This window comes from Leucoraja erinacea, chromosome 17 (genome assembly GCF_028641065.1).
Source record: "Leucoraja erinacea ecotype New England chromosome 17, Leri_hhj_1, whole genome shotgun sequence".
Lineage (NCBI taxonomy): Eukaryota > Metazoa > Chordata > Chondrichthyes > Rajiformes > Rajidae > Leucoraja > Leucoraja erinaceus.
In genome coordinates this window covers 3,790,311-3,813,120 of record NC_073393.1, presented here as the reverse complement: position 1 = coordinate 3,813,120, position 22,810 = coordinate 3,790,311, and the positions used below count along the sequence as shown (strand labels likewise).

General features: G+C 47.6%; 1 protein-coding gene across 2 annotated transcripts in view; it reads left to right on the top strand.

The window, feature by feature from the left end:
• Positions 1 to 13,599, top strand: part of LOC129705022 (plasmanylethanolamine desaturase-like) — a 135,899-nt gene extending 122,300 nt beyond the window's left edge. For both annotated transcript variants that reach the window (XM_055648395.1, XM_055648396.1), the window contains exon 6: positions 12,990 to 13,599. In XM_055648395.1, coding sequence (XP_055504370.1) covers positions 12,990 to 13,080 — 91 coding nt within the window. In that variant the 3' untranslated portion in view covers positions 13,081 to 13,599. The remainder of the gene's footprint in view (positions 1 to 12,989) is intronic.
• The last annotated feature ends 9,211 nt before the right edge of the window (positions 13,600 to 22,810 follow it).

Below are 22,810 nucleotides of genomic sequence, written 5' to 3'. Positions count from 1 at the left end.
GAGGCGTCACCTCTCATCCTTTTAAACTCCAGAGTGTACAAGCCCAGCTGCTCCATTCTCTCAGCGTATGACAGTCCCGCCTTCCCGGGAATTAAGACAGACACCATTGTGTGCAGATGCCGAGACCTGCGTTCACCTCTGGCTGAGCAACTTCTAATCTTGTGTGTGGACTCGATGAGAAGAAGACTCAGTTACTCTTGATCCAGCACCATTCAATTAACACAGCCAGCCTCGTTTACCACACATTTATTGTTCAGCAACTTACTTATGAATATTTTAGCAGTGGAGCATTTGATCTGTAAAATTAATCTCACCCAGAAGCCAAACAATTCTGCTAATGTAAAACCTCGCTCTGATACTGGTACGAGACCAGGAGGACGGATTAGAAAATTTATTCATGGCTTTTTATTCCTGTTGTTGCAGCAACAAAATTGAATGTTATCCCACTCTGAAGAGACATCAAGAGCTGCCTATCTTGAACTTGTTTGTGTTTCCGAGCATGGCTGTGGAATGTTGGTGGCTTAAATTACAATTAAAACGCAGAGTACTTGTGTTACAAACTTCTGAATGTTGTAGTCGGCAGGGCAGTACTCTGCCTATCGCCAACTTGGACAATGTTACATTTACACCAAGCCAATTAACCTACAAAAGCTCCTCAAGGTATGCCTACTTTGAAGAAGTTCTCCTCCTCTCTCCGGAGACATTTTTACAACTTCCTCTCTAAGTGTCCCCCCTCTGTGATTCCCCCTGCCCCCCAACTCTACACCCTCAGCCCTCGGGCTCCTCCTCCTCCTTTTTCCTTTCTTCTCCCGGCCCCCCCATCAGTCTGAAGAAGGGTCTCAGCCCGAAACGTCGCCTATTTCCTTCGCTCCGTAGATGCTGCTGCACCCGCTGAGTTTCTCCAGCATTTCTGTCTACCTTCGATTTTCCAGCATCTGCAGTTCCTTCTTAAACAACCTACAAACCTGTACGTCTTTGGAGTGTGGGAGGAGACCGAAGATCTCGGAGAAAACCCACGCGGTTCACGGGGAGAACGTGCAAACTCCGTACAGACAGCACCAGCGGTCAGGATCGAACCCGGGTCTCCGGCGTTGCATTTTGCTGTAAGGCAGCAACTCTACCGCTGTGTCACCGAGTCAGGATAAGCGCTTAACTAAGAAAACCATCCCAAAGCCAAAGTAGTATCTAACGATCTAAGTGAATGTATCAACTTATGCCAAGGACAATAATGGCCCTGTCCCACTTAGGCGAGTTTTTCGGCGACTGCCGGTGTAAATGGTAGGGAATTGAAGAATGCAGGTGAACAGAGGGATCTTGGAATAACTGTGCACAGTTCCCTGAAAGTGGAATCTCGTGTAGATAGGGTGGTAAAGAAAGCTTTTGGTGTGCTGGCCTTTATAAATCAGAGCATTGAGTATAGAAGTTGGGATGTAATGTTAAAATTGTACAAGGCATTGGTGAGGCCAATTCTGGAGTATGGTGTACAATTTTGGTCGCCTAATTATAGGAATGATGTCAACAAAATAGAGAGAGTACAGAGGAGATTTACTAGAATGTTGCCTGGGTTTCAGCAACTAAGTTACAGAGAAAGGTTGAACAAGTTAGGGCTTTATTCTTTGGAGCGCAGAAGGTTAAGGGGGGGACTTGATAGAGGTTTTTTAAAATGATGAGAGGGATAGACAGAGTTGACGTGAAAAAGCTTTTCCCACTGAGAGTAGGGAAGATTCAAACAAGGGGACATGACTTGAGAATTAAGGGACTGAAGTTTAGGGGTAACATGAGGGGGAACTTCTTTACTCAGAGAGTGGTGGCTGTGTGGAATGAACTTCCAGTGAAGGTGGTGGAGGCAGGTTCGTTTTTATCATTTAAAAATAAATTGGATAGTTATATGGATGGGAAGGGAATGGAGGGTTATGGTCTGAGCGCAGGTATATGGGACTAGGGGAGATTATGTGTTCGGCACGGACTAGAAGGGTCGAGATGGCCGGTTTCCGTGCTGTAATTGTTATATGGTTATATGACTGTCATAGTTGTAGCAGGTCGCTGAAAAACTGGTGACTAGACCCGTCCCCCCTACGACAATGTCTACCACAACCTACCAACTAGTCGAGCTACGGCAAGCTACGGCAAGCTACCGACAACCAGCGACCCATTAGGACGTCCACATACGACCACACCTACGACAACCTACGTCCAACCGCGACAAGCTACGACACTGTCAGCGGCAACTGAAGACAATTCAGTCGCCGGTTAACGTGGGTAGTTGCCAATGTAATTCACCGAATTCAGCACCGGCGACAACCTACGACAGGCCAACGGTCTCCGAAAGGTTTTGAACATTTCAAAATCCAGCGGCGACCAGGAAAATGGTACGGCTCTTTGGGCGACTGAGGAGACCATACAGGCCACACCCCGATGACCATGTGGTGACAGCCTAGTCACCTGTAGTCGCCTGAAAAATCACCTAAGTGGGACAGGGGCATAACTAACGCCATCGGCAAGAAACAGCTACGTTAACATGTTAACTAACTCATTAATAAATACCTGATCATATAGATGCAAGTATAACATGGAGTTAAATGGAAGATAGACACAAAAGGTTAGAGTAACTCAGCGGGACAGGCAGCATCTCTGGAGAGAAACATAGAAACATAGAAAATAGGTGCAGGAGTAGGCCATTCGGCCCTTCGACCTGCACCGCCATTCAATATGATCATGGCTGAGCATCTGCACTGACATTCAATAACTGATCATGGCTGACTACCCTCTGTGGCATCCAGAGATTCTCACTCTCTGTAAAAAAGTCTTCTCATACTTAAGCTGTGCCCCTTCTTTCCATACCCCCTGATCCCTGTCCAACCCCTATAGATCCCCCCTCAGGGCCACATTTGCGGCAAGAATTCCACAGACTCCCACTCTTAAAAAAATGGCCAAACGGGTGAACTGTGGCCCTCTTCAGACCAGTCCTGGGAAACAAGTAGGAATGATGTAGAGAGATAAAGAACAATGAAAGTGTATGCAAAAAAAGTAACGAGCAACCGGGAGGGATCAGGTTCAATGAATTTTGTTGGAAAAATGCAATTGTTATCCAAATTATTCACCAATTCTTGACAACCTAATACATAACTTTTAATAATACATAATTTTTTACTCAGAGAGTGGTAGCGGTGTGGAATGAGCTTCCAGTGGAAGTGGTGGAGGCAGGTTCGTTGGTATCATTTAAAAATAAATTGGATAGGCATATGGATGAGAAGGGAATGGAGGGTTATGGTATGAGTGCAGGCAGGTGGGACTAAGGGAAAAAAAGTTGTGTCGGCACGGACTTGTAGGGCCGAGATGGCCTGTTTCCGTGCTGTAATTGTTATATGGTTATAACAGAATAGGTACGTCTCAGAAATGAGCGGGGAAACTGCGCCCTCCAGCCCACCGACACTATGCGGACCAATCAGAGATCACCCACAAACATGGCTCTATCCGACACACCAGGGGACAATATCACCAAAGCCAATCAGCCGACAAACCTGCACGCCTCTGGAATGTGGGAGGAAACTGGAGACAACCCACGCGGTCACGGGGAGAACGCACGCACGCAAACTCCGCACAGACAGCACCTGAGCTCAGGATCGAACCCGGGTCTCTGGAGCTGTACTGCTGCGCCACCGTGCCGGGCTGAAGTTCTTTTTGTAGTTCTCTTTGCAAAGTACCTCTTGAAGACGCTGGAGTTTCGAAGAATGAGAGGGTGGGGGGGACCTCATTGAAACATGCAAAATAGTGCAAGGCTTGGATAGAGTGGATGTGGAGAGGATGGTTCCACTAGTGGGAGAGTCTAGGACTAGAGGTCACAGCCTCAGAATTAAAGGACGTCCTTTTAGGAAGGAGATGAGGAGAAATGTCTTTAGTCAGAGGGTGGTGAATCTGTGGAATAGACAATAGACAATAGGTGCAGGAGGAGGCCATTCGGCCCTTCGAGCCAGCACCGCCATTCATTGTGATCATGGCTGATCATCCCCAATCAGTACCCCCCGTTCCTGCCTTCTCCCCATATCCCCTGACTCCGCTATTTTTAAGAGCCCTATCTAGCTCTCTCTCTTGAAAGAATCCAGAGAACCGGCCTCCACCACCCTCTGAGGCAGAGAATTCCACAGACTCACCACTCTCTGTGAGGCCAAGTCAATGGGTATTTTTAAGCCAGTGATAGAGAGATTCTTTATTAGTACGGGTGTCTGAGGTTCTGGGGAGAAGGCAGGAGAAGGGGGTTAGGAGGGAGAGATAGATCAGCCATGATTGAATGGCGGAGTAGAATCGATGGGCCGAATGGCCTAACTCTACTCCTATCACTTATGACCTGATGAAGAGCGGGCTTGCAGTTCACATCCAGGGCGCATCCAATTCCAACCTCCAAACTGTTGAGGAAAGCAGCCTCGTGAATAGCCGGTGGATACAAATGATGAGTTGTTTTTGTAGGACACCAACGAGGAGTGTATTTACGAAGAATACACAAGGGAGAGCGTGTGTTTCAAGGGAGAAAATGGCCCTAACAGCCCTCGTCTCTCTCAGGAACGATGCCTTCTCAGTTCTCAGTAAGCAACACTCGCTGCGATGAATTATTAATAGCCTACTGTCAGTAGTAACAAATAGACTTGAATAAAACACAACCTGTCGAAAAGAAGGAAACAATGGCTTCACAGGGATCTATCAGTGATTCGAGGTAGCCTTGTAAAAACTGTTCCTTAGTTACAGCGCTTCAAAGAGACCATTTGTTAAAACGGACGTTCTACACGTCTCTTGTTCAACTTCATTTAGGGTTAACTTGCAAATCGGCATCAAAATCGGAGTGTAATATTCTCTAACGCACCCAAATGTAACTGGCAGAGTCTGAGAAGGATCCCGACCTGAAACGTCACCTATCCATGTTCTCCACAGATGCTGCCTGACCCGCTGAGTTACTCCAGCACTCTGTGAAACGTCACCTATCCATGTTCTCCATAGATGCTGCCTGACCCGCTGAGTTACTCCAGCACTCTGTGAAACGTCACCTATCCATGTTCTCCACACATGCTGCCTGACCCCGCTGAGTTACTCCAGCACTCTGTGAAACGTCACCTATCCATGTTCTCCACAGATGCTGCCTGACCCGCTGAGTTACTCCAGCACTCTGTGAAACGTCACCTATCCATGTTCTCCACAGATGCTGCCTGACCCGCTGAGTTACTCCAGCACTCTGTGAAACGTCACCTATCCATGTTCTCCACAGATGCTGCCTGACCCGCTGAGTTACTCCAGCACTCTGTGAAACGTCACCTATCCATGTTCTCCAGAGATGCTGCCTCACAGCGCCAGAGACCCGGGTTCGATACTAACTATCTGTACAGAGTTTGCACGCTCTCCATGAGACCACGTGGGTTTTCTCCGGGTGCTCCAGTTTCCCCCCACACTCCAATGACGTACAGGTTTGTAGGTTAATTGGCTTCGGTAAAAATTGTAAATTGTCCCCTAATGTGTAGGATAGTACTAGTGTGCGGGGGTGATCGCTGGTCGGCGTAGACTCGATGGGCCGAAGGGCCTGTTTCCACACTGTATCTCTAAACTGCACGAAAGGTGGCCCTATTCATTATTCCACAACCACAACAGCAATATTAACCTGATCGTTAAAGCTGTTCTTTTCCCCTCGTTGAATGAATGAATGAATAAGTTTATTGGCCAAGTATTCACATACAAGGAATTTGCCTTGGTGCTCCGCTCACAAGTGACAACCTGACATACAGTGATAGTTAGGAATGACACATAAAAACATCAATAATAAAACACTATCGATTTGACACATCCATCTCAATTTTTCAATGAGCTCATAACTTGATGGCCTGAGGCCTAGGGAGAGGTTGAGCAGCTAGGACCTTGGAACACAGGAGAATGAGTGGTGATCTTATAGAGGTTTACAAATCGTTGATCAGGTAGACATACTTGCCAGAGTAGGTGAATCAAGGACCAGAGGACATAGGTTTAAGGTGAGGGGGTGGGGAAAGATTTAATAGGAACCCGAGAGGTAGCTTTTCCACACAAAGGGTGGTGGGTGTATGGAACGAGCTGCCGGAGGAGGTAGTTGAGGCAGGGACTGTGGCAACGTTTAAGAAACATCTGAACAGGTACATGGATAGGACAGGTTTAGAGGGATATGGACCAAAGGCAGGCAGGTTGGACTGGTGTAGATGCGACATGTTGGCCGGTGTGGGCAAGATGGGCCAAAGGGCCTGTTTCCACACTGTATTAGAAGATTGAGGGGGGATCTTATAGAAATTTACAAAATACTTAAGGGGTTGGACAGGCTAGATGCAGGTAGATTGCTCCCGATGTTGGGGAAGTCCAGAACAAGGGGTCACACAGTTTAAGGATAAGGGGGAAATCTTTTAGGACTGTGATGAGAAAAACATATTTTACACAGAGAGTGGTGAATCTCTGGAATTCTCGGGCACAGAAGGTAGTTGAGGCCACAGTTCATTGGCTATATTTAAGAGGGAGTTAGATGTGGCCCTTGTGGCTAAAGGGATCAGGGGGTATGGAGAGAAGGCGGGTACAGGATACTGAGTTGGATGATCAGCCATGATCATATTGAATGGTGGTGCAGGCTCGAAGGGCCGAATGGCCTACTCCTGCACCTATTGTCTATGTTTCAATGTATCACTCTATGACTCTGAATAATTGCTTGTGGCTAAATGATAGCATTTGACTGTGTCGTCATCGGCAAATCTACGCACATGTTCCCAAGTGAATTTGTCTATGAAGGGAACAGATACAGTGAGGCAGTGTGGGTCTTGGATGCATTGAAGGACAGCGCTGGAGGAACTCAGCGGGTCAGGCAGCATCTGGGGAGTAAATGGCCAGGCAGCGTTTCAGGTCGGGACCCTTCTACAGACTCCAAGAAGGTTCCCGTCCCGAAACGTCGCCTGTCCATTCACTCCAGCACTTTTCTCAAGGTTCCAGCAGCTGCAGTTCCTTGCGCCTCCATTTTACAGTATAGGTTGACGGAAGTTGGCGTTTATGTTATGGTTTGCAAACTGCAATGGTATCTCTAGCTCTCTACAGACTCCGAGCTATTGGGGTTCCTTGCTGTTCTGTAACTATTTGAAACTTATCACTTTACCATCCCAACACCCTGATGTTTTTAAGACAGGCACATGGGCAGGAGAGGGTTAGATTAGAGGGACATGGGTGAAATGGGGGCAAGTGGGACACATCATCAAAACGAGTATGACTGTCCTCTCCTCTCCATAGGGTTGTCTACTTGTGGGTCTGCAGGTGTCTGTAGAGGCCGATCCGCGATCCACACACCTTGGTGCAACGTGGGCAGTGGAGACTGGCGGTGGTCGGTAGTCTTTGTTGCTTTGTCTCTGCGACACCGCGTAGTTCCGTTTCGTGACGTGCAGCTCCTGCCCGCATGGAATTCCTCCAGGAGCGCCTGTCCGCCCAGCGCTCCCAGTTGCTCAATGTGATGTGGAATTTCTTCAGACTGTTCTTGAAGTGGGATTAGTGTAGATGTGGCATCTTGGCCGGCATGGGCAAGTTGGGCCGAAGGGCCTGTTTCCCTGTTATATGGCTCTGTGACAAGGAGAATTACTCCTAGATTATCAATGCTCTCAGTGGAATTCTCAGCCACAGAAGGCAGCGGAGGCCAATTCACTGGATGTTTTCAAGAGAGAGTAAAGGGCCTGTCCCACTTACGTGTCCTTGGCACGCAAATTACATGACCTTCAGATTCAGATTCAGATTCAATTTTAATTGTCATTGTCAGTGTACAGTACAGAGACAACGAAATGCATTGTCATCACGTTGAGGCGCATGGGCATCGTGTGGCCGCGCGGGGCCGGTCCCACTGAGAAGCGCGGAGGGGTATGTTAGTTGCGCGCGACATCGCGCGGCGCTCCGAAATTTTTGTAGCGAACAAAATCTTCGCGCGCCAACGGCCTGTCACGTAACTAACGACCAAAGTGGGACAGGCCCAAGACGCTGGCGTGACGCAACGTCTCACCTCCAACAGCAGCAGAAGCGGGCAAACCATCGCCGAGCTCCGCCTGGGGCTCACGGCCGCTGCAGTCCAGATCCGCCCCCACTTCTACTCACAGAGCGGGGCCAAGAAAATTGAAGATGGACACAAAATGCAGGAGTAACTCAGCGGGACCGGCAGCATCTCCGGAGAGAAGCAATGAGTGACGTTTCGGGTCAAGACCCTTTCTTTCAGATTGAGGAAGAGTCTCGACACGAAACGTCACCCATTGCTTCTCTCCAGAGATGCTGCCGGTCCCGCTGAGTTACTCCAGCTTTGTGTCCATCTTCAAATGGCATCACGCGCTCCAGACGGCTGTGCGTACGCATGTAATCGCGCACGACCATCTCGGCTCAACGCGACCACGAGGTCGCGTAATTTGCATGCCAAGGACACGTAAGTGGGACAGGCCCTTTAGACTTAGCTCTTGGGTGTAACGGAATCAAGGGATATGGGGGAAAAGCAGGAACGGGGTACTGATTTTGGGTGATTGAATGGTGCTACTGGCTCGAAGGGCCGAATGGCCTACTCCTGCACCTATTGTCTATGTTCCTGTTACGTTATCTGTTGTGGTCTCTTGCTTGTTGCTGGGCGGTTTTCTTTCTTTCATTCGTGTTTTTGTTCCTTTTTCCTGTCCTTTCCCCATAAATTTATTGTGTAAATGGCGCTGCAAATTGACGTTGTTTGGAAGGCTGCACGAAAGAACAATTTGCTGCATGGCTGGTGCGCTGCGCCATGGGGAGACGCAATATTGATTCAGGCTGCTTTGTCGTTCAGTTGTCCCTCCCACCGTCGCATTTCCCGGGGAATTGTAATTGTTTTTTTCCCCAAAGTGCTGAGCGGTCAAAATCATCTCTCACACAGATTCTTATTTGTATCCAATTTAAACACCCAAGTTTGTCGCTGTCGCCGAGAATTTGTTTGTTCTCCTCCGCGCTTGGAGCCCAACGAGGAAAAAAATGTATAAGTATACACAGTGTTTAAGAAGGAACTGCAGATGCTGGAGAATCGAAAGTACACAAAAAAGCTGGAGAAACTCAGCGGGTGCAGCAGCATCTATGGAGCGAAGGAAATAGGCAACGTTTCGGGCCGAAACCCTTCTTCAGACTGATCGGGGGCGGGGGTGGGCGGGGACAAGAAAGGAAAAAGGAGGAGGAGCCCGAAGGCTGGGGGATGGGAGGAGAGAGCAGGGGGACTGAGGAAGGGGAGGAGACAACAAGGACTAACAAAATTGGGAGAATTCGATGTTCATGCCCCCAGGATGCAGACTCCCCAAGCGGAATATGAGGTGCTGTTCCTCCAATTTCCGGTGCTGCTCGCTGTATCTGCACGTCCTTGTGTCTCCACTTTACTGCGAGTGACCCAGCGGGACTGTTGCAGAGTCGCTGCCTCACGGAGCCAGAGACCCCCGGTTCGATCCTGACCAGGGGGTCGCTTGTCGGCACGGAGTTTGTACAGGGTTTGGGAATGGGAGGGAGAGTTGGTCAACAGTTTAACTCCCCATCCCATTCGCACACTGACCTTTCTGTCCTGGGCCTCCTCCATTGTCAGAGTGAGACCCAGCGCACATTGGAGGAACAGCACCTCATATTTCGCTTGGGCAACTTACACCCCAGCGGTATGAACATTGACTTCTCTAACTTCAAGTAATCCTTGCTTTCCCTCTCTCTCCATCCCTCCCCCATCCTAGTTCTCCCACCAGTCTGTCTGTCTGTGTTAAAGTCTGAAGAAGGGTTTCGGCCCGAAACGTCGCCTATTTCCTTCGCTCCATAGATGCTGCTGCACCCGCTGAGTTCCTCCAGCACTTTTGTGTATGTCCGTGTTAAACATTGTATCTATTTGCTTGTTGTCACCTTCTCCAGCTAACAATGATTATCTTGCGTTTACCTTGAGCAGCATCTCTTTTGATGTCCCATTTTCACACTTTACCCTTCCTTATCTCTGCATCTCCCCCCCCCCCCCCCCCCCCCCCCGACTCCCAGTCTGAAGAAGGGTCTCGACCCAAAATATCACCCATTCCTTCATCCAGAGATGCTGCCTGTCCCGCTGAGTTACTCCAGCATTTTTGTGTCTATCTTCAGGTATGCAGGTTCATTGGCTTTGGTAAGGTGTAAAATTGCTCCGAGTGTGTGTTAGGGGTGGTCGTGGGTCAGCACGGTCTCGGTGGGCTGAAGGGCCAGTTTCCGCGCTGCATCTCGAAAGTTTAAAGGAATTTCCCACGTCGGCGGATCGCTGGCTGAAGTTGTGGAACCCCAGAACAAACAGATCTCGAGTCATTGAAACACAAAGTGCTGGAGTAACTCAGCGGGTCAGGCAGTATCTCTGGAGAAAGACACAAAAAGCTGGAGTAACTCAGAGTCTCTGGAGAGAAGGAATGTGTGGAATGTTTCGGGTCGAGACCCTTCTTCAGACAGAGAGTCAGGGGAAAGGGAAACGAGAGATGTAGGCGGTGATTGAGGATAAATGGGGATCCTGTGGATAGGGTGAACTGTTTTAAATATCTGGGAGTCCACATCTCCGAGGATATGACATGGTCATCACACGCCTCAGCACTTGTGAGTAAGGCAAGGCAGCGCCTTTACCACCTCAGGCAATTGAGGAAATTCAGAGTGTCTCCGAGGATCCTCCAGTGCTTCTACGCAGCGGCGGTGGAAAGCATCTTGTCCGGGAACATTACCATCTGGTTTGGGAATTGCTCTGCCAAGGACAAGAAGGCTCTGCAGAGAGTAGTGCGTTCGGCCGAACGCACTATGGGAACTTCACTCGCCCCCCTGCAGGAACTATACAACAGGAGGTGCAACTCCAGAGCAAATAAAATCATGGGAGACCCCTTCCACCCCTGCAACGGACTGTTCCAGCTGCTACGGTCAGGCAAACGCCTCCGTTGCCATGCGGTGAGAACGGAGAGGTTGAGAAGGAGTTTCTTCCCAGAGGCCATTCGGACTGTAAACGCCTATCTCACCAGGGACTAACTCTACTGAACGTTTTTCCTTCCATTATTTATTATGTAAAAGAATATGTGTGTTATGATTGTGTTTATAATTTGTTTGGTTGTTTTGTTGTTTGTCTTTTGCACAAAAGTCCGCGAGCATTGCCACTTTCATTTCACTGCACATCTCGTATGTGTATGTGACAAATAAACTTGACTTGATGTAGAGAGATGTAGAATAAATGAAAGAAATATATGCAAAAATGTAATTAATAGATACATTGACAATAGGTGCAGAAGGAGGCCATTCGGCCCTTCGAGCCAGCACATCCATTCCCTGTGATCATGGCTGATCATCCACAGTCCCTACCCCGTGCCTGCCTTCTCCCCATACCCCTCGATTCCACTAGCCTTAAGAGCTCTATCTAACTTTCTTTTGAATGCATCCAGTGAATCGGCCTCCACTGCCTTCTGTGGCAGAGAATTCCACTAATTCACAACACTCTGTGTGAAAACGTTTTTCCTCATCTAAGTTCCAAATGGCCTAATCTTTATTCTTAAACTGTGACCCGTGACTCTGGACTCCCCCAACATCGGGAACATGTTTCCTGCATCTAGCCTGTCCAATCCCTTAATGTTATATGTTTCATCCTACTAAATTCCAGAGTGTACAAGCCCAGTCGCTCCATTCTCCCAACATATGACAGTCCTGCCATCCCAGGAATTAACCTGGTGAACCTACGCTGCGCTCCCTCAATAGCACAAATGTCCTTCCTCAAATTAGGAGACCAAAACTGCACACAATACTCCAGACGTGGTCTCACCAGGGCTCTGTACAACTGCAGAAGGAACTCTGCTCAACTCCTCAATTCAACTTGTTATGAAGGCCAACGTGCCATTAGCTTTCTTCACTGCCTGTTTTGCCTGCATGATGATAAACTAGGCTAGGTGAAAACCAGTTACAGACAATGAGACTTAATGCAATGACTTTAAAGCTAGTACAATTTGGGTGGGGGAGGGATGGCGAGAGAGGGGATAATAAGGGTTACTTGAATTTAGGGAAATCAATACTCATGCCGCTGGGGTGTAAGCTGCCCAAGTGAAATATGAGGTGCTGTCCCTCCAATGTGCGCTGGGCCTCACTCTGACAATGGAGGAGGCCCAGGATAGAAAGGTCAGTGTGGGAATGGGAGGGGGAGTTAAAGTATTTGGCAACCGGGAGATCAGGTAGGTCTGGGCGGACAGAGTGGAGGAGAACGTGGGTTGGCAACCCTTCTACAGACATGCTGATATTTGTGCAAAAGAGAATATAAATGATGGAACAAAAGTCATTGTAAAAAACCTTCATTGATATTACCGTTGCTGTGTCCAATATTCCTTTGAACTTTAATCGGTTGCAAAATCAGGTCATTTTATCTCGGAAAGGCGTTATTTATCTTTGGGTAGACATAAAGTTGGAGAAACTCAGCGGGTGAGGCAGCATCTATGGAGGGAAGGAATGGGTGACGTTTCGGGTCGAGACCCTTCTTCTGACTGATGAAGGAATAGGTGACGTTTCGGGTCGAGACCTGGAAGGGTCTCGACCCGAAACGTTACCTATTCCTTCGCTCCATAGATGCTGGAGAAACTTAGCGGGTGAGGCAGCATCTATGGAGGGAAGGAATGGGTGACGTTTCGGGTTGAGACCCTTCTTCGGACCGATGGAGGGTGGGGGGGGGGGGGGGGGGGGGAGAGGGGGAAAGGAAAAAGGAAGAGGAGGAGCCCGAGGGCTGAGGAGGAGCTGAGAAGGGGAGGAGACAGCGGAAATTGGAGAATTCAATGTTTATGCCGCTAGGGTGCAGACTGCCCAAGCGGAATATGAGGGGATGGGGAGTGTAGTTTCCATGGTGCGTTTGACCGAATGCACTACTCTCTGCAGAGACCCTCTGTTTCAATGCTGCCTCTTTCAATGGGAATGTTGGTGACCATTTGGGGCTTGTGAACAGTCTTGACGGGCTGTGAATCTTCTGTCTTGTTTCTCAGGGTGGCTGAATTATCCCCTGGAACAGATTGGGTTCTGGCGGCACCTGGAGCATCTGATAACGACCGTCACCGGACAGAAGCCAAGGACTGACGACATGAAGTGGGCTCGCAAGGTGGAATAAGAGGCGAGGTTACCCGTGCAATAGTCGGACTCACAATTCTCAGCCACGCCCAACAAAGCAAAGAAGCAAATCATTAATTGTCCTTATCCCTTGATCAGCACTTTAAAAAATTAGCATCGTTGCACGATTTGATATATGACAAAACGAACTTTGATTTGCAAATTATTGCTGCCATTTAAACCAGCTGCTTGTGTAGATATGGACCATTTCACTTCACTATTAATGCACAGAATAATGCTCACCCTTATACAGGTCCACCACCGATTTTTCCGCCAACTGGTGGTCCGGCACCTACTTTAAAACCGGACAAAATCTCCCCCAATCCTCTGGAAGTCCCCTCGAAAATTAGGCGCCCTGGCCGGGATAGGCGGCCAATCTTGACCTCATCGGGAGCTCCGCGGTCGATCGGCGGGTGGAATCTGCTCCTCCGCAGCCGGCAGATCCGGCTACCGAGGCCGACTTTGCGGGCCAGACACGTTCTGGTGCCGTTGGACATCTCTGGTCCGGAAACACGGATAAGGCTCTGGAACCAGGGGGTGCCGGTAAATTGGCAGTGGACCTGCACTCTTCTGCATGGACTATAGCCACATATATAGCACCAGTCGCAGTCACAATGGACAAAATGATCAGGACACCATATTAATGGTGAATTCATAACAAAACTGACTGTGTCCTGATCAGCCTTAAGCACTTTTAAGTTGATTATAATCCTGGTAAAATGAATGAATCTGTACAGGAACTTAGATAAAAAATTAATTGAGTTTTATAACCGTGTGTGAATTTTATTTTGTTTCTGTGCTTCGATAGTGTAAGTTGAGGTAACATATCATTTAGAGCCTTGTTAGAGAAACATTCACACTAACAGTTGCATCTTTTTATAAATCTATTAGATCCCCACTTGCTGGCTCGGTTAGTTAGTTGGCGCAGCGGTAGAGTTGCTGCCTCACAGCGCCAGAGACCCGGGTTCGATCCTGACTACGGGTGCTGTCTGTACGGAGTTTGCACGCTCTCCCCGTGACTCACTGTATTCACTGGAGTTTAGAAGGACGAGGGGCCAATCTTAGAGAAACATATGCAATTGTAAAAGGACTGGACAAGCTAGAGGCCGGAAAAATGTTCCCCAATGTTGGGCGAGTCCAGAACCAGGGGCCACACACAGTCTTTAGAATAAAGGGGAGGTCATTTAAGACTGAGGTGAGAAAAAACCTGAGGTGAAATTTATGGAATTCCCGGTCACAGAGGGCAGTGGAATAGGCAACGTTTCGGGTCGAAACCCTTCTCCTCGAAGGATTAGGCGACGTTTCTATTCCTTCGACGTCACCTATTCCTTCGACGTCACCTATTCCTTCGCTCCATAGATGCTTAATATCTTAGAATAAAGGGGAGGTCATTTAAGACTGAGGTGAGAAAAAACTTTTTCACCCAGAGAGTTGTGAATTTGTGGAATTCCCTGCCACAGAGGGCAGTGGAGGCCAAGTCACTGGATGGATTTAAGAGAGAGTTAGATAGAGCTCTAGGGGGCTAGTGGAGTCAAGGGATATGGGGGAGAAGGCAGGCACGGGTTATTGATTGGGGACGATCAGCCATGATCACGATGAATGGCGGTGCTGGCTCGAAGGGCCGAATGGCCTCCTCCTGCACCTATCTTCTATGTTTCTATGTGACCTGCGTGGGTTTTCTTCAGTTGCCCCCACACTCCAAAGATATGCAGGTTTGGCGGTTCATTGGCTTGGTAAAAATTGTAAGTTGTCCCCGGTGTGTGTGGGCGGGTTCCCAGTGTGTGGGGTCCGCTGGTCAGCACGGACTTGGTGGGCCGAAGGGCCTGTTTCTGCACTGTATCCCTAAACTAAACTAAACTAAACTAAAATAATCAATCTGGCAATGGACTATGGAGATGAGCTTATGGGGGCGGGAGGAACTGCAGATGCTGGAGCCTTGAGCAAAACACAAAGTACTGGAGGAACTCAGCGGGCCAGGCAGCATCTGTGGTGGAGTGGGCAGGCAGCGTTTTGGGCCGGGACACTTCTTCAGGCTGGGTTAGTGGGTCTGACAACCAGTAGCTTGTTTATCAGTTCAGTTTTAGTGTATTATGCTGAAGTACAGTGAAAAGCTTTTCTTGTCATGTCATTGTTGTAATAGTAGCAGAATTAGGCCATTCGGCCCATCATGTCTACTCTGCCATTCAATCATGGCTGATCTATCTTGCCCTCCTAACCCCATTCTCCTGCCTTCGCCCCATAATCCCTGACACCCGCACTAACTAATCAAGAATCTATCTATCTCCGCCTGTTGCGTGCTAACCAGTCAGCGGAAAGACAATACATGATTACAATCGAGCCGTCCACAGATGCATGATGAATGGAATAGCATTTAGTGCAAGGTAAAGTCCGATCAAAGATCAAGGATGGGGTCCCACAGTCCCGTTTATATCAACGGGTCGATGGTGGAAAGGGTCAAGAGCTTCAAATTCCTGGGCGTGCACATCTCCGAAGATCTCTCCTGGTCCGAGAACACTGATGCAATCATAAAGAAAGCACATCAGCACCTCTACTTCCTGAGAAGATTACGGAGAGTCGGTTTGTCAAGGAGGACTCTCTCTAACTTCTACAGGTGCACAGTAGAGAGCATGCTGACCGGTTGCATCGTGGCTTGGTTCGGCAACTTGAGCGCCCTGGAGAGGAAAAGACTACAAGAAGTAGTACACACTGCCCAGTCCATCATCGGCTCTGACCTCCCTACCATCGAGGGGATCTATCGCAGTCGCTGCCTCAAAAAGGCTGGCAGTATCATCAAGGACCAACACACCATCCTGGCCACACACTCATCTCCACACTACCTTCAGGTAGAAGGTACAGGAGCCTGAAGACTGCAACGTCCAGGTTCAGGAATAGCTCCTTCCCCACAGCCATCAGGCTATTAAACTTGGCTCGGACAAAACTCTGAACATTAATAGCCCATTATCTGTTTATTTGCACTTTATCAGTTTATTTATTCATGTGTGTATATATTTAAATAATGGTATATGGACACACTGATCTGTTCTGTATTCATGCCGACTATGTTCTGTTGTGCTGAAGCAAAGCAAGAATGTCATTGTCCTATCAGGGACACATGACAATAAACTCTCTTGAATCTTGAATCTCTAAGGGTCACCAATGATTTTGAAAGTAGTTCACGACCGCTCTCTGGTTGTGGTAGGATGGTTCAGTTGCCTGAGAATAGCTGGGAAGAAACTGTCCCTGAATCTGGAGGTGTGCGTTTTCACACTTCATCTGTGGGCACAGATATTACAGTGCACATGCATTGTACGAATAAATCATTTGATCCCAAGGGAAGGTCCAGGCACATCGCCTGTAGTCATCCATATTCATCGCAGGGACCTCCACTACATCATCACTAATCCCATCCCCTGAAGGTTCGATTTAGTTCAGTTTAGTTTAGAGATACAGCGCGGAAACACCGAGCCCGCGCCGACCAGCGATCCCCGCCCACTAACACTACCCTGCTGACTGTCAGTGAAGATCTACATAAACCAACTAAGTCGAGGATCAAATGTGTTTTATTGTCATGTGTCCCAGATAGAACAATAACATTCTAACTCGCAACAGCACAACACAATATGTAAACATAATACACTGTAAACATTATAATAAACAAGGAAAAAAGTTCAATGTGTGTGTGTATATATACACATATACAATAGACAATAGGCGCAGGAGGAGGCCATTCGGCCCTTCAAGCCAGCACCGCCATTCAATTTAATCATGGTTGATCATCCACAATCAGTACCCCGTTCCTGCCTTCTCCCCATATCCCCTGACTCCACTATCTTTAAGAGCTCTATCGAACTCTCTCTTGAAAGCATCCAGAGAATTGGCCTCCACTGCCTTCTGAGGCAGAGAATTCCACAGATTCACAACCCTCTGTGTGAAAAAGTGTTTCCTCATCTCCGTTCTAAATGGCTTGCCCCTTATTCTTAAACTGTGGTCCCTGGTTCTGGACTCCCCTAACATCGGGAACATGTTTCCTGCGACTAGCGTGTCCAAACCCTTAATTATTTTATACGTTTCAACAAGATCCCCTCTCATCCTAAATTCCAGAGTATACAAGCCCAGCCGCTCCATTCTATCAAAATACGACAGTCCCGCCATCCCCAGGAATGAACCTACGCTGCGCTCCCTCAATTGCAAGAATGTCCTTCCTCAAATTTGGAGACCAAAACTGCACACAATACTCCAGGTGTGGTCTCACCAGGGCCCCGTACAACTGCTCGATTGTAATCATGTATTGTCTTTCCGCTGACTGGTTAGCACGCAACAAAATCTGTTCACTGTACCTCGGTATACGTGACAATAAACTAACCTGAACTGAATAATAGACGTGTAGTGAGAAGCAGGACAAGGTGTTGTACACATTTCTGCATCAGCTTTGACGTTTGTTCAAGTGTGCACAGAAATACTGCCTGATGTGTCAATGCTGATGTACTGACTCTTGTTCAGTTATAGTGCTGGCCTGCAACCGAGTAATGATTCTCATGTAACATCTCAGTTATCAGCTATTGCTTTATTTATCACCACGTGAAAAGCTTTTAGACTTGACTTTAGAGATACAGCGCAGAAACAGGCCCTTCGGCCCTTCGACCAGCGACCCCCACACACTGGGACTATCCTACACACTAGGGACAAGTTTACAACTTACCAAACAACCGACAAACCTGTACGTCTTTGGAGTGCTGGAGGAAACGGGAGCGCCTGGAGAAAACCCACGCGGTCACGGGGAGAACGTACAAACTCCGTACAGACAGCAGCCGTGGTCAGGATCGAACTGTGTCGTACATGGTAAATGGTAGGGAATTGAAGAATGTAGGTGAACAGAGGGATCTGGGAATAACTCTGCACAGTTCCCTGAAAGTGGAATCTCATGTAGATAGGGTGGTAAAGAAAGCTTTTGGTGTGCTGGTCTTTATAAATCAGAGCATTGAGTATAGAAGTCGGGATGTAATGTTAAAATTGTACAAGGCATTGGTGAGGCCAATTCTGGAGTATGGTGTACAATTTTGGTCGCCTAATTATAGGAAGGATGTCAACAAAATAGAGAGAGTACAGAGGAGATTTACTAGAATGTTGCCTGGGTTTCAGCAACTAAGTTACAGAGAAAGGTTGAACAAGTTAGGGCTTTATTCTTTGGAGCGCAGAAGGTTAAGGGGGGACTTGATAGAGGTTTTTAAAATGATGAGAGGGATAGACAGAGTTGATGTGGAAAAGCTTTTCCCACTGAGAGTAGGGAAGATTCAAACAAGGGGACATGACTTGAGAATTAAGGGACTGAAGTGTAGGGGTAACATGAGGGGGAACTTCTTTACTCAGAGTGTGGTAGCTGTGTGGAATGAGCTTCCAGTGAAGGTGGTGGAGGCAGGTTCGTTTTATATCATTTAAAAATAAATTGGATAGTTATATGGATGGGAAGGGAATGGAGGGTTATGGTCTGAGCGCAGGTATATGGGACTAGGGGAGATTATGTGTTCGGCACGGACTAGAAGGGTCGAGATGGCCTGTTTCCATGCTGTAATTGTTATATGGTTATATGGTTATATGGTGTCTTTGGCGCTGTGAGGCAGCAACTCTACCGCTGCGCCACCGTGCCGCCCTTGATGATTGGAATAGAGTTCATTTCAACTGTGTAGCGTTTGCTAAAATGTAAATAGATTGTTTTCTACTTTTGGCAATTTGAAGGAAAATTGCTTCCACACAGCGTGAGGAGGAGGTAAGTTGCCGACCACTAGCTGGTGCTAACGTTATTGAGAAGTGAAGAAAAAGCTCAGCTTGGTGAAACTTTATACTTGAGAACAAACTTTCATTACAATCCCGTGAAGCAGCTCGGAACATTCTCCCACTTTTTCAACTTCATTCTGTTTGCCGAATCGGCAGCAAAGATGTTTCAGGGAAGAGATCAGATCTGAAACGTCACCTATCCATGTTCTCCACAGATGCTGCCTGACCCGCTGAGTTACTCCAGCACTCTGCGAAACGTCACCTATCCATGTTCTCCACAGATGCTGCCTGACCCGCTGAGTTACTCCAGCACTCTGTGAAATGTCACCTATCCATGTTCTCCACAGATGCTGCCCAACCTGCTGAGTTACTCCAGCACTCTGTGAAACGTCACCTATCCATGTTCTCCACAGATGCTGCCTGACCCGCTGAGTTACTCCAGCACTCTGTGAAACGTCACCTCTAAACTAAACTGCTTTCTAGAAAGCAGGAATAATTCTTAAGGTGACATTAGATGCCCATAGACAGGATGTTTTAAAACATATTGAACTCACCCACTTCCCTTTCACATCTCATGTTCAAGTTAAATTAAGCAATGATATAATCATATTCATCAGTTAATCAATATTTATATATAACTAGACTATGTGGGACCCATTGGGTCCCAGCAGCACACGCAATATTCCACCTCTCCACCAATTCCAATATTGGTTGCTAGAGGGGGGGTGGGGGGATTCTGGAGCGCTAGTATGGTTGTCGTGGGCTGAAGAGACTGGTTTCCAGAGGGCTAGTATGGACATTGTGGGCCGAATGAATTCTTGGGCTGGCGGCTCAGTCACTCAAGCCTGTTGTGCTGGCAGCTCACTCATTCACGGCTGGTGGACTGGCTGTTGACTCACGGCTATTCCTTGAAATTCCATTTCAAGCAGGGTGCAAGGCCACCAAATTCAAGTGCAGTTTCATACCATTTTAGGTAGGGTGCAAGGTCACTAAAGACAGCGAGTCGTGACCTCTCCCTGCTCCATCTTGCAGAGACTGAGCCACGCCCACACTTCTGGGTTTTATAGTCCCTCCCCCTCCCACCAGAAGGGGCGTGGTCTTCATCGCGTGATTGACAGGAGAGAGAATCTCAAAATGTTTTAAACACTAATAACTCTTTGAAAATTTTTCATCGATGGGAAAAATCCTCGGCACCTGATGAGCGAATGGGACTCTGAGTAAGATGGCCAAAAATCACAGCTGTACGTGGTAGATATTTTTCTAAAATCAATATTAAGTGCAAACAGGAAGTGGTCAAGATTAGACTTTTAATTATATAGAAGGCAAGGCAACTTTAATTAGGCAAGGCAACTTTAATTACGCAAGGCAACTTTAATTAGGCACCACAGCTTTAGCATTTTAAACCAAAGGCAACACAGCTTTAGCATTTCCAAGCTATATTTTCAAACCACATTAGGGCACTCAGGTCAGTAAAACCACTCACAGTTTAGTAGACATGTGTTCAGTGTTATTCACAGCTCAGACCGAGAGACGTGATCCTCTCGCTCCCCCATCTTGCAGAGTTTGACTGAGGCACTCAACACTTCCGGGTATTATAGTCCCTCTGGAAGGGGCGTGGCCTTTAGGAGGGAATCTCAAATTTTTAAAACACTAATAACTTATTTTTCATCGATGGGATAAATCCCCTTGATATGCGCAGCGGGGGGGGGGGGGGGGGGGGGGGGGACTAAGATGTCCAAAAATATACAGAACAACAGGATGTGGTTAAGATCAGACTTTTAGTGATATAGATATTTATATATACCCTTTCCTATATTCAGCTGTCTTAAAGTCGCATAACTGTTGCTAATTAAAACAATACATCATAATGATCATAAGATGATAAGATCTAGTAGCAGAATTAGGTCATTCGGCCCATCAAGTCCACTCCGCCATTCAATCATGGCTGATCTATCTCTCCCTCCTAACCCCATTCTCCTGCCTTCTCCCCATAACCTCTGACACCTGTACTAATCAAGAATCTATCTATCGCTGCCTTAAAAATATCCACTGACTTGGCCTCCACAGCCTTGTGTGGCAAATAAATCAATAGATTCACCAGCCTCTGGCTAAAGAAATTCATCCTGATCTCCTTCCTGAAAGAATGTCCTTTAAGCCTGAAGCTACGACCTCTAATCCTAGACTCTCCCACTAGTGGAAACATCCCGTCCACATCCACTCTATCCAAGCCTTTCACTATTCCGTATAGTTCACCCATCATTCTTCTAAACTCCAGCGAGTACGGGCCCAGTGCCGACAAACGCTCATCATGTGATACGGCAATGGGGCGGCCAAAATGTAATATTCTCGATATTTTATGCATCGGGAAATGATTTAATGGTTTGAAATATTAACGAATGTTTGCCTGACTAAGTTAGACGTGCGTGCATTGTAAATATTAGAAGGACATTATTGACTTTTTGAAACGTGTGTTAGGTTCAGAAACGTTAACCTGCGGAATCCAATTCTAGAAAAATTTATTTTGAACCATAGATAATCAACAGGATTTTGGCAGCCACACACAATTCTTTATATGTAGGTAACACAACAGCTGAGCCACTCTGCTTGAGGATGAGGGATTGATAGCAAACTGCACATTGACAACACATTCCAGCTCATTCCTCAAACCTCACGCACAGAACAAGTACAGAGACGGCAGACAACCCAAAGCTCGCTGGCATGACAACGGAGGTCCATCTCCCACTACAGTGTGTCGGAGCTGTAGGAGCGTGAGAAGACATCGTCCACGTTGACCTCCGACGCCTTCATGTGTGGGTGAATGTCCACTTGGAAACCCGATTCTTCACACTGCCTCATCAAAGTCGAAATATTGTTTTGAGACAGTCTCAAATATCTGAAAATATATAAGGTGGACAAAAAATGCTGGAGAAACTCAGCGGGGTGCAGCAGCATCTATGGAGCGAAGGAAATAGGCAACGTTTCGGGCCGAAACCCTTCTTCAGACTGATGTAGGGGGGGAGGGGGGGTGGGGGTGGGGGGAGAAGAAAGGAGAAAGGAAGATGAGGACCCAGAGGGCTGAGGGAGAGCTGAGAACGGGAGGAGACAGCAAGGGCTACCGGAAATTGGAGAATTCAATGTTCATGCCGCTAGGGTGCAGGCTGCCCAAGCGGAATATGAGGCGCTGTTCCTCCAATTTCCGGTGGTGCTCACCCTGGCCATGGAGGAGGCCCAGGACAGAGAGGTCGGATTCGGAATGGGAGGGAGAGTTGAAGTGCTGAGCCACCGGGAGATCAGGTTGGTTAATGCGGACCGAGCGGAGGTGTTCGGCGAAATGATCGCCAAGCCTACGCTTGGTCTCACCGAAAAAATATCTATATATATGGTTCGTAAGGAAGATTATAAATTCAAACACTCTTGGTGTTTCGAAACGGACGACATTCGTTGCATATCAAAGATAGACTCGAGAGGCTGTAGTAACTCAACGGGACAGGCAGCATCTCTGGAGAGAAGGAATGGCTGACGTTTTGGGTCAAGACTACCCTAGTCTGAAGAAGGGTCTCGACCCATCCCTTCTCTCCAGAGATGCTGCCTGTCCCGCTGAGTTACTCCAGCATTTTGTGTCTGTCTTTGGTTTGAACCAGCATCTGCAGTTCCTTCCGACACATTCTATGTATATCAGACTTTGAGGCACAAGGAACAGCAGGTGCATGGTTTGCTTGAAGGTGGAGTCGCAGGTAGATCGGGTGGTCAAAATGGCTTTTGGCACCTTGGCCTTCATCAGTCACAGTATTGACTAGAGAAGTATTGACTATAGAGATACCCCAACATTTTGGTTTTAATTTTGGCATCATGACATTGTGGACCAATTGTGGGGTTTGTTATTGCACTGTATTATTCTATGTTCTATGTCCTTATATATTTATTCCAG